The sequence below is a fragment of the Colletotrichum scovillei genome, assembly GCF_011075155.1.
Source record: "Colletotrichum scovillei strain TJNH1 chromosome Unknown Contig00009, whole genome shotgun sequence".
NCBI lineage: Eukaryota > Fungi > Ascomycota > Sordariomycetes > Glomerellales > Glomerellaceae > Colletotrichum > Colletotrichum scovillei.
In genome coordinates this window covers 5,575,115-5,586,453 of record NW_023336267.1, presented here as the reverse complement: position 1 = coordinate 5,586,453, position 11,339 = coordinate 5,575,115, and the positions used below count along the sequence as shown (strand labels likewise).

The following is an 11,339-nucleotide window of genomic DNA, read 5'->3' as shown; positions in this document are numbered from 1 at the left end:
CTGGATCGGCTCGATGCAATGGAAACCTCCGTCCATCGCATGCTTACAGTCAGGTATGAATTTCTCCGGGGCCTTTTACCCTCCCTGTCTAGCGCTTCTGGGGTTTGGGCCTCTGCTCGAATGTATCGACGATCACTGATTATCCCTGGTCAACTCGGACATAGCGCCGCAGCAGTGAGGTCCACTACGCCGAGAAAGATTTCAGCGAGTCGGCATAGTTGGGTTCACGAATAAAGCTTCAAATGCAGACGAGGAACGTATATCAAACAATTTGTACCTAAACGTTGCCGTATGTTCAATGCCTCTAGCCCGGCACCCTGGGTAGACATGAGCAGTGAAGTTGGAGCATACACGGACCAACAACTCTTATTATCAATATCAGCCATTGAGGCACGCGGATCTCGTCTCTGACTGAGATTTTTACGATCCCGGGCCAGAAAATCGTTCCACAACATTCACAACTTGCTCACAGCCCAAACGCTCCCGGGTCAAGCGCCCTGCTCGTGTTACCCCAACCCAACAAAACAACGGTGACCACGCCGCAGGGCGGATGTATGAATACCCTGTACGGAGTACTCAGAACTGGATCATGTATAAGTTCGTCAAGACCAGCCATGGGTAACTTCCAATGGCCGTCTCTACTACCGGTCGGTGAAAGACGTCCCCGCTGAGTTCAGCAATATATGAGGTAAGGAATAGATGCATCGTGGGCCTCGAAGAATCTGGGCCGCCACGAACTCGGAACCACTATCCAAAAAGGAAAGAAGGGTCCAAATTCCAGAACGGCCCACGATGTGGTTCTTCCTCTCTACCGGGCAGAGCCTGTCAGAGCGGAATGAGGTGGTACCTCCATTGTCGTTTCTCCATAGAAGGTTCACGAGACCCACTGAAACAAGTGAAGCTCACGATGCTTCGGCTTCCAAACGCCTCCAGGGACGGCTGGGTGGTCTCACCGGTGAGCCTGCCTTCCCTGCAACGAACCCGAAAGAAACGCCGACGTGGCAGGAGAGCAGGGGCTTGGGACCAATCATCAAACAAGTCTGAGGGGTAGAAAAATCTCACGATGGCTTCGCTTTGGCGTTCCCTTCCGATGCCCGGGGACAACCCCTCCTTGGCCACGGGGTGCAAATCTACCCCAAATAGCCCGGTCCAGACTAGGGCAGCCAGCCGCGAACTACGGAGAAGAGGCCCAGAGGGAGGCAAGGCCGCAAGGGCATGGGCTGCGATTGTCGGCGGCTTGTCCGTCCAGAAACCCCCCAATCGCTGGGCTGGTCCAGCTTTGCACAGGGTCCCTGACTACGTTGACAAACGCGGGCATCTGCTGCTTGCGGCGTAGCTTGCAGCAAGACGAACTACGGATATATGTCGCAGGCCGGAAGTGCATCGGCATCACCATCCATTTAATTACCCGACTGCTCGTCAGTCTGCAGATAAGAGCTACGGACAACAACAAGTCCCAAGGAAGAGAGGTTGGGGAAAGATGGGGTTGGTACGTGTTATTCGACTATGAAGCACCTGCGCAATCAGCTGCCCAAGCACGAGTCTGTCGTCGTCAACCTCTTCCACCCGAATACCTAGCCCGAGTCTGAGTCGTGGCTTGTCTGTCTCGCACACAGACCAATGTCGGTCTCTGCTGTCCGGGGTAATTTGGTATTGGGGTCTTTTATTTTCTTCGTCCCGCCCTAAGCGACAGTGCTATTAATGCACGGCCACGAGAAGGGAACGCGCGCATGTCGAGGAGCAACACCATGCATCATCCTATCTGCAAGTCTACGGGAGCTAAGACATCCAGGCCAACCCGAGTCGTCCTCCACGATCCATCACAGCTCGGGTTCATACGCAAATCAAAGCAAGTACGGTAGGCATGCCTTTTTGGTTCCTTTCTCTTGGTAGAACTCGCCCCATCCAACGTCAATCGCATAGGATCCAAGGACGGCCGTTGGTGGTTTGTGTCGATCACCTCGGCGCATGCTATCAGGTAGCCTCCCCAAACAGCATGACGTTTCGGCGACGACGCTCACTTCTGTTGGAATTTCGACTTTTCCTTACGAGTTTCGAATGATTGGCATGACACCGCGAAATGGTCATTCTGTGAGCTAAACAGAAATCCTTCTGCGTCGCAATCCCCGACGGCTCGGTTACCCCAAATTATACCTGTTGTCCTTCATCCCAACAGAGCACCTAGCAGAATATGACTGCTCACATCCGGAGGCTCTCTTGACCTCCGCCGTTTCAAAGAACACCGGCAGGCATCTCTCTGCGTACGGCGTTGCAGTCAATGGCACTGTATCCCGTACCCTTTCTTCTTTTTGGACTTGAATTTCTTGCTCATTGCCCCCTGCTTCCAGCCATCACACCTCGTGCGAGGTGGAACTTGAGGTTTAGCATGTGCCTCGTCATATCTCTAAATGCCTCTCACCCCGTACTGGCCGCCATCGTATTACTGCTCGCTGCCAGCGGACTCCCTTTCTCGCCACTAGGTAGAGCGGCTTGCGCGCCCCCGGTCCGCACTCTACGAGCTATGTGCACTGGCTTTTGCTTGGGGGAAAGAAAAGTGTCAAAATATCAGACGTCTGGGGAAAAGTGTGGGAGGCCGGAAGCCGCTCGACTAAAGTAGCGGGGGCAGCCGTGGGATCTTCCTTTCCCCCAGACAGCTGAACAGGGAAAGACCTCTACTCGATGTCTTTTCTCACCATGGCATCATAATTGCTCGCTGGCTGACGGGGCTAGCTCTACCACATGGCGAAGGGCCATCCCACCATGTCTAGACCATCAAACACGTACTGTCCAGTAACACCAGCTGCTCCCACCCTCATCGCCCACGACGATAAAATAAAGGGCTGATCTCTTGCTTCGGACTAAGGCTCCGTTGGCAGGGACTTGACTCGGTATTACGATCGCGCCGAAGGAAGACGTCGCTCGCATGTCGCGGAGGAAGGAATCTCCATGAAGGAGTAGTGCTAGGCACATGAGGTTGTTGTTCTCCGTCGTGCACAGCTCCAGCACCATCCCCGCTGCCCTGTTTGCCCCCAGGGGCCTTAAGAAAAAAAGCAACATGTGAATCTGGGGTACGGAAAGGGGGGAGGAGTCGCTGTCTGGAGAACCAAACCAAAAAAAAAATGTGGGATGTGCGGAGGGCCGTACGGTCGCGATCATTCGTCGAGACGGCGTTCCGGACGAGTGCGAGGGAATCACACCGATTTGGCGCTGACCTAAGATGTGATTGAATTCCCTCCCCAACCGACTCCATCTTTGCTCACTCTCGGTGTTACTATTCCATCGGCACTCAAGATCTAGGCAAGGGGGCGAGTTGATTGGCTTTTCACACCGGGGGCAACCACTTTCCCATCACCCACCAGGGCCACCCTCCTCCCAGACCGGTGTGCGAAGTTTTGGTGCTCGTCGACGAGGTTGACAGTCAACCACATGCGGTGACTTACATGATGGGCTACGGATACATACCTTGAGGCGAGACGCGCCTAGCCCCGTGCAAAGCCGTGCTAGCATACGGCTCCCTTATCCTCCGCAGTTGGGCCTGCCTTTTGACTGCCCGCACGACCCATACCTACGTTGGACCCGATGCAACCCGCACCTCCGGGTTTCTCCAAAAAGAATGTCTCGGTTTCGCAGCTTTGGATTGGTTTTGTGTTTAGCTCATCACTTATCACAGGTGTGCCAGGACGAGAACAGAACAGGAATACCGGCATCCAGGTGCGCAAAAAAGAACAAAAAAACGCAACGGCGTCGACGGTGATCGGCGGAAATCAGGGTCATGGTTTCTCTTTAGGGTGACATGCGCTGGGGGTCCAAAAGGCCCGGTTTGCTAGAGTGATGTGCAGTGCACATCAGTGTTGGGGTGCCAGTGAGAGGGAGGAGGAGGGGTTGTGATCTTTGGGCGAGATGATAGATCAAAGGCCTAGCTCGCAGTTGATCCAACTCCTTTTCAAGACTCGCATCGCATGCGCGGTCGCGGCGCAGCAACGCACCTAGATTCTGGGCATTTTCTGCTCTGCTTTTTTTTCCACAAGGTGTCTATTCCCAAGGGAGATTTGATGGCTGCGTGGGTGGTGGTTTACACGCTCAGAGCCGCTCCCCGGGAGCTGTCTTCTCACGCTTAGGACGGCGTACTGAGTGTGCGAAGTTTGGTCGTTACGTTCGGGAGTGTGGGTTTAAGTGGATGGTGGGTGGGTGTGGGCGAGCGGTGGTTCTCCATGCTTTTGCTGCACGTCATCCCAATTTCGCCGATGGTCTGGTTCTGGTCTGGGGTTCTTGGGGGTTGGTTCAACTACCTGGACCGAAGAAGGGGTGCAGCGCTGATCTGGGTGGAATAGCAGACACTCTTTGATATCAAGCTTACCTTAGTGTATGGATACAGAGGTATGTTTTCGCTCTCTTCCGTGGTTTTTTTTTTTTTTTTTACTGATGGGATGGCCGAGACATGGAGTTCACTTCAGCTGGTTTGCATCAAATGATGAAGATGACTTTTAAGCAGCCGTCTTCTGTGCTCTTAGACCCTGCATGTCCACTCTCTCCCTTGCGGAGCGGATTTAATCTTTGGTGAGTTATGGTTGAGGAGATGGAGGGGGATGATGGAATGTTCAGATTGTCACTGCAGAAATTCCAGAGCTGCGTGGATGGTGTCCCACCCGTCCTCCATTCCTTCCACCCTCCTCAACCCTTTAGCTCAAGTTACACAAGAAGGGTAGGTAGCACGAGCGGGAAATGATTTCTTTTCGGGCGGGGGGGAGAAGATGAAAAGTGATGAAAGGGAGAAGATGACGATGATGGAAAAAAACGAGACGAGGCTGGAGCTTGGATGAGGAGGAAACATGTGTATACCTACACAGAGTACAGGCATACATGTGATGGTGTGACCAACACAGGGTACTACAACTGGATAAAGCGCAGTGCGATACGAAGAACAAGCCACTTTCACCCATTTCGGTCACTGACTTGATCGCTGCGGATGTCTCGGTCCTCCGCGTCGAGGTCTCACCGTGTTTAGTCATTCTTTCGGTTCGGAGACACACTCACATGTCGACGGGGGGACGAATACCCACCACATATTCGCTTCTTTTCTTATCTCTGTACTCTGCCCGTACTAGCTAAGTGGTATCTAAGTGCTTGCGCAATAGACAATCTACTGTGTACGCAGGCATGGCAGTGCCACGAAAGATGGGCGATAACGAAAGAGAGCCCGAGTGAATGGTTGACGCACGCCGACGCGAGTCTAGTCGTTTGCTGTCCTGCAGCCACACCTTTTTTTTTCTTTCTGTTGCATCTACACTACGTTTGCTCAAACCTGATGCCCCAGACGTACAGTAGATTCGTTTTCCCCGCCATGTCAAGCTGATCTTGGCAGACCCTTTTTGGGCTCGCATGAGGTTGGTGGCTCACTAGGTAAGGTAGGTAGGTACGTTCCTATCCCTCATCTGTCTCTCTTTCGTTTGTTTCCTTTGTGTTTTGTCGGTGGCCTTTGAACGCCGGGCCGCCGGGTTGGTGGTGGTGGTGACACTTACATCAGCGTGTGACGAAACGTTCCCTCACCCTTTTGATCCATGGTGCGTGTGTGCTACCTTGGCTAGATCCGGACTGGAGGTGGAACGCGTAACACAAGGAATTCCAGGTTTTGGAGAGGATGGATACATGTGAGCGAGGTGGCTTATTTCAGGGTCTTGTTCTTCAGTCATGGCAGATAACGTAGAGTATGTCATCGCGTGTGGCTGGTCGTCCTCTTGGAGAACGAACACGAAAACGTCTCCCACTTTATTCTATGTGATTATGAACCAGAGGTGTGGCGAATGAGACTCTGGAAGTACGAAACCCTGAACTTTTTGGACTGCCAACCCTCCTTTTGGGGTGGGCAGGCGTGACTTGATTGGAGATGTCTCATTCACCAGCCCCCTCTTCCCCCCTTCCTTCCCGCCTCGTGAGCCCTTTCTTATCGCCGGTTGATAAACTCGTGATGCTTGATGAGGACCCTGAGAGGAAATTGCAGTGAATATCGGGAATGGAGGTGGGTGTAGATGAGGGTTGGGATTATGGCACTGTGGCACCGTGGCACATAGGTGCACCCACCAAGCCGTTGCGTTTCCCAGTGTTTCTTCAAGTGTTTTTGTTACACCGTCGGAAGCCGCTTCGGTAGTCAGGCGGGAAGAACGTGACAAAGGTGATTTTGATGTCTCAGTTGAAGGCAACTTCGTATGTGGTTTCTGTTTATCTTTGTCTCATTGGGGGTTTACATTCGAGAAGTGGAGGATCCTTTTTGGGATGTGAAGTCTCGAAGTCTTGAAGATTTGAGACCCGTCTCCGATTTCATTGGGTGGAAGGTATTTGTAAAAGAAGAAGAGTTGGGGACGAGCCTTTTGGTTGTTGTCTCATCACTTTGCTGTCGATTGTATTTCATATTGATGCGGTGAGAAAGGGTGAGAAAGGGTGAGAGCGGACGTCGCGAGTAGTGGGATGTTTGATGAGACGTTGCAGATGGGAGAGATGCTGGGGATAGGGTTAATGGTCTATGGACTGATTGGAATGTTTGGTGTGTCTCATGCTTTGCTTGAAGTTGTTGGGTGATGTCGTTGATGCAATTGTTGGCGATGTACCGATGACACGCGGAGGAGAAGTTGGGTGTTTCGTTCTTTCACACTCCCTACTCTCTGTCTTGTTCATAGGTTCTCGGTGCTGAACCACGGTAAACAATATCACTACAAGCTCTACTAAAAAATGCTTTAAGTTGAGTCTTGTTACTTCGTGAAAAGCCCAAACATAGTGTCATCCATAAGCGAGGTATTGTTAGCCATCAACTCCTGCCAAAAGTCGGGCCAACCAGTGGTGTCTGCTACATCGTGTGTCTCAAAATCGTATGTCGAATCAGTTACATCTACTAGAAACTGTTAGTCATCTATATCGAGGAGCAATAACTTGCTAGGTGGAATACACCAACTCACCCGCAGGATGCTGGTCATTGGAGTTGCTTGACTCATCCAGACTGATACGTCGGGATACCTCCTTCATCTGCTGCATCAAAGACTTGAGCACCTTGAACGGCTTCCGCAATCCTCGGCCAAACTTTCTTTGATACTCGGACAAAATCATCCAGAAGAATTTGGTGTGTCTAATGCAATGTTCTTGATCTTGATGGGCATGCCGGAGTATGACCAACACAGCGCTATACGCAGCATAAAGCAGCCCGTAATGCGCGTGTCTGAGCGTGAAGCACGTGTCATAGGCTTCCAACAGACGCCAAATCTTGAATGCGGCGTCGATGCAGCTCCGACGTCCGTCATCTCTAGAGACAGGCTCGATAGGAAAGTGAAAGTGGCCTCGGTTCAGGAACGCCTGCTTGAGCAAGATGACCAAGGTCCAGTATGAAACTCTGGAATTGGTTTGTTAATCAGAGTCGAGTAACATCAACAAGGATAAGATTCAAGTCACTGCAGTGAAACTAGATTAGGCGGAGGAGTGTCATCTTCGCCTAGCTCGAATAGGAGGTGAGTTGGTAGACTATCCGTCCATTCACTGGGTTTCTCCCTCATTTGAGACCGAAAATGTAATAGATCCGGCATCGACGTCTAAGCACTTCTGACGGAGTAAAAGTGTTGTATGATGTCTTCTGCTATTGCAGCAAGCTGTAGCATACCTTGGAAGCAGCTGATTGCATAGGCCGGGCGTTCCTTGTAGCTTGTTGTTGGGCTGATACTCGCGCTACCAGGATTCCACTGCTCCATTTCCTCGTATGAGCCCAGAAACACTTTGGAGATGTTGCCGTCCTTATAGAGCAGGCCCGGAGGACAGCTCAAGTAGAGTGACTGGAGCTTGTCGCTTGTACAGGCGCTCCAGTAGATCCTCCGTCTCATCTCCATTTTCTGTGACGGATACCCCGTTCTTTGACTCGGGATCAATACCGCGCGGCATGTCTAGGTGGTAGCCTAGATCAACCATCACTCTGTACGCCATGCCACAGTACACCCGCCCGGCGCTCTGTTTGCCGTACGGAACTAGATAAACCCCACATACGACGAGTGCCAACACCGTAGGCATAGTCGGATTGTCGACATGTTGAGGGAGCAACTCCTTGAAGCGATCGTAGAAGCCCATACCTGTTATCGAAGGATCTTCGGGACATGTGCGTACAATGCTGAGATCAGTGAAGGGACTGCTCTGTAGAAAAATCGCGTTCAGCAGCAGTTTGCTGACATAGGGTCCATTGTTGAAGATGCTATCCATGATTGCGGGACGGTATGTCCAGAGGTATGTGTAGTGTAATCGGTTCCAGTGCAATTCGAGCAAATGCATCGCAATATCCGCAGAGACGCCATCAAAGTCCGCGTTAGCTAAGACGCTAGGCGTGGAGTAGAAGACGACTTCTCTCTGATACGATGTGGCAGCTTGTGCTATGAGTCGATTCTGGGCGACTCTCTTCAGGAAGGCATTGGTCTTGTCTTTGCTTGATGTTGAACTCGTCCAGAAATCACCGCTGGCAACATCATGAAGGAGCCTGGTGGCACCATACAGGGTTGTGTTGCCCTCAAGGGAAGGGCGCTCATGTAGCTGAGGCATGGAAAAATCGGTGTCTGTTTGATACCGGCTAGGCTGAGACCTCAAAGAACCCAAAGCAAGGCAATGGCCGAAGCTATCCAATCTGCCGGTACTGAATCAACGACACTCGACCAGGAGGTTCTCGTGCTATTCACGGCCGCACCTCCTCATTATGTTACACCCAAGTCCTACACCGAGACGAAACCTACGACTGCCAAGGTTATTCCCACTTGGAACTAGACCGCTGTCCAGGCTTACGGCCGAGCAACAATGTACTTCGACAGCAACTGAAAAACTGCGTCGAAGCAGATTGATGACTTGTCCAGGCACACTGAGACGTCTGTCATGGATCACACTGGAAAGGTAGATGGATCCGGCCCTTGGAAGGTTGCGGACGCCCCTGAGCGCTACATTGAATTGATGAAGAAGAACATCATTGGCATTGAGATCGCTATCGAGCGCCTGGAGGGGAAGTTCAAGATGAATCAGGAAATGCGAAAGGGCGGCAGAGAGGGGGTGATCCGTGGCTTCCAGAGCCTTGGCTCTGACGACGGTCAAGCCATTTCTGCCTTGGTTTAGGAGCGAAGCGACATACTTGAAGGAGCTGGCAAAGACGATATGAGTGCCTTGCAAGGTAACACAATGAAAAGACCGATAGAAAGTTGCGTCGTTGGAGAAAATTTGTTGTTAGGCCGTGGGTCCGAACGTGCCAAATACTCGGAGAAAGAAGCCAGATGCGCGTACCTAGAAGAATAGAGGAGGAAGAAAAGGTCTGAACATAATTCTCGGGATTTTTTGGAGTGCCTTGGTAGAGGAGATTGTTAGAAAAAGACATTTACAATGATCTAGAGATGAACAAAAGTGATGAGAGATGCTGATAATTACGGCTTGCTAGGCACGATATGCTGCAGTAGGCTCGTCGTTTTGGATGTAGCATGGTACACTGCCCTGCCCAGCTTCACAACTTCTTTATTGTACAGGAATAAGTTTTTTTTGGGAATAGAAATCAATCCGCACTTGAGATTGATTTACTTTCCATTTGCCAGCACAGAGTTTAGCCAATCTCCCACGGTCGACGCTTCGCTGTGGTCTACACCCTCCGCGCGGAGACGCTCTTCCCAGTCTGCGACCTCCCAGATCTGGGTGTTGATCATGGACTTCGAGAGCTTGGCCGACCCTTGACTAGAGGAAGGCCCGGATAGGGAGAAGCTTTGGACGAGGCCGTGGCGGGCTTCAAATGTGAGGTTGAACTGGACGGGGTCAGCTGCTTGTGCTGGGAAGATTGGCTACATGTTGGAGCGTTGAAGGTGTCAAGCAAAATCAAGCAAAAATGGATGGAACGAAACGACGAAAGACTACAGATGAAGATGTTCACTCACGTTGCCCGGGAGCTGAGGACGTTCCCGCGTGTCTTCTTCAGAGGGGTGTGTAGAGAAGGTGAATAGAGGGGTCTGGCCATACGTCCATTCCCGAGACTGTGTATGCCTATTAGTTTCTGACCATGACTATCGCCGAACCAGGGGAGAAGGAATGTCAGCTTACCCGTAATTCCGTGAGTCCCTTCTTAACCTTATCCTCTCCGAGCGCATCCTTCTCGCCCAGTTCTGCCCGGACAGTGAAGTCACCGTACATCTTTCCAAATTCGCCAATCACCGCATCCTCGAACGTCGATGTGTCGGTGATTCCCACGTTGCGGATGCGCGAGCGCACGCTCTCGACGCCGCGGGCCTTGATGAAGGGTTCCGCGGGAGACCGCAGGAAGCTGCCGATGCGCGGCAGGTTCGGGGACGAGAGGAGACACGTTCCGTGGTGCAGGGAGCGGAGACGGGTGAGCTTGTACGCCGAGCCGGAGATCTTGAACGTGTTTTCCGCGTTCACCTTTGGCTTGCTGCATGATGCCGCTTCTACGGAAGCGGTGGTATCCGGTGCTTTGTCGGAGGTTCCTGAAGAGGAAGGCGGAGGGGGGAGAGTCATGACAATGTCATGGCGGCAGTTGACGGCGGCGCCCTTGACGCCGAGGGAGCGGAGGGCGCGGACGACCATCTCTGCATGGGTGTCGCGGTCAAAGTTTGCGGGCGGGCAGATGACGGAGTAGTTTACATTGCCCTCATCGTGGAAGACCGTTCCGCCTCCGCTGCGGCGGCGGACGAGGTCGATGGCATCAGACGGGGTAAGAGACCTGAGGAGGGGAAGGTTGACCTCGAGCCACGGGTTCTGGTTGCGGCCGATGACGATGCTGGGGCGGTTTGTGTACAGAAAGAGGACGGTCGAGTCAGATGGGGTCGTTTGGAGGAGGTGGTGTTCGATGGAGAGGTTCACGTAAGGGTCGCGGGAGTTTGAAGTATAGACTTGGGTCTTTGAGGTTGGTGAGGCGGCGAGGGCGGAGAAGAAGCGGGTTTGGCGGGAGGTTTGGTGTATTGATGGTCTGATGCGGAACAAAGTTCCTGGGATGCTGCGTAGTGGCAGCATTGTGATGATCTGGGTAGGATATTGGATGAGACGGGTTTGATGGTACTTTCAGATTGACATTTTCATAAGCCCCTGTGAAAAGTCTGGTGAGTTTTGACTGTGATAGGAAGAATAAGAGAGGATTTGATGATAAATTGAGGGGAAATAAATGGTTATAAGTCAGTTCGATGAGTTGATGAGTGAGAGAGGCCGCGTTAGGATGTATTTACTGCCGTCTAATGGCGGAATTCATGAGTGAGCAACGCGTTGAGATGAGGTTCTCAGTAAATTGCATCTAACAGAGTCCACTTCCTGATTAGGCCACCCACCCCTGTATGAGCAAGACCCACCCG

The 11,339-nt window shown here is 52.1% G+C and overlaps 2 protein-coding genes across 2 annotated transcripts; both read right to left on the bottom strand.

Annotated features, from left to right (window-relative positions):
* Positions 1-6,924: 6,924 nt before the first annotated feature.
* Positions 6,925-8,226, bottom strand: HER10_EVM0006079 (nitrogen assimilation transcription factor nira; the record flags this gene model as incomplete). Its single annotated transcript, XM_035475675.1, has 4 exons — positions 6,925-7,375; positions 7,435-7,571; positions 7,617-7,851; positions 7,892-8,226. The coding sequence occupies 4 exons, from the start codon at positions 8,224-8,226 to the stop codon at positions 6,925-6,927; spliced, it is 1,158 nt and encodes a 385-aa protein (XP_035329420.1).
* Positions 8,227-9,351: 1,125 nt separating this feature from the next.
* HER10_EVM0009074 (lipoyltransferase) lies at positions 9,352-11,193 on the bottom strand. Its single transcript, XM_035478573.1, has 3 exons — positions 10,081-11,193; positions 9,918-10,013; positions 9,352-9,788 (listed from the first exon to the last, which is right to left on the bottom strand). The coding sequence occupies exons 1-3, from the start codon at positions 11,005-11,007 to the stop codon at positions 9,567-9,569; spliced, it is 1,245 nt and encodes a 414-aa protein (XP_035329804.1). The 5' UTR covers positions 11,008-11,193; the 3' UTR covers positions 9,352-9,566.
* Positions 11,194-11,339: the final 146 nt, after the last annotated feature.

What these genes read in the sequence shown, in the direction of transcription:
- HER10_EVM0009074 (XM_035478573.1), bottom strand. Translation starts at nt 11,007, where the DNA reads ATGCTGCCACTACGCAGCATCCCAGGAACTTTGTTCCGCATCAGACCA. An exon ending in AGGGACTCACGGAATTACGG is followed by an intron (nt 10,014 to 10,080) that starts GTAAGCTGACAT and finishes AGGCATACACAG; the next exon opens with TCTCGGGAATGGACGTATGG. An exon ending in GTCCTCAGCTCCCGGGCAAC is followed by an intron (nt 9,789 to 9,917) that starts GTGAGTGAACAT and finishes GACCCCGTCCAG; the next exon opens with TTCAACCTCACATTTGAAGC.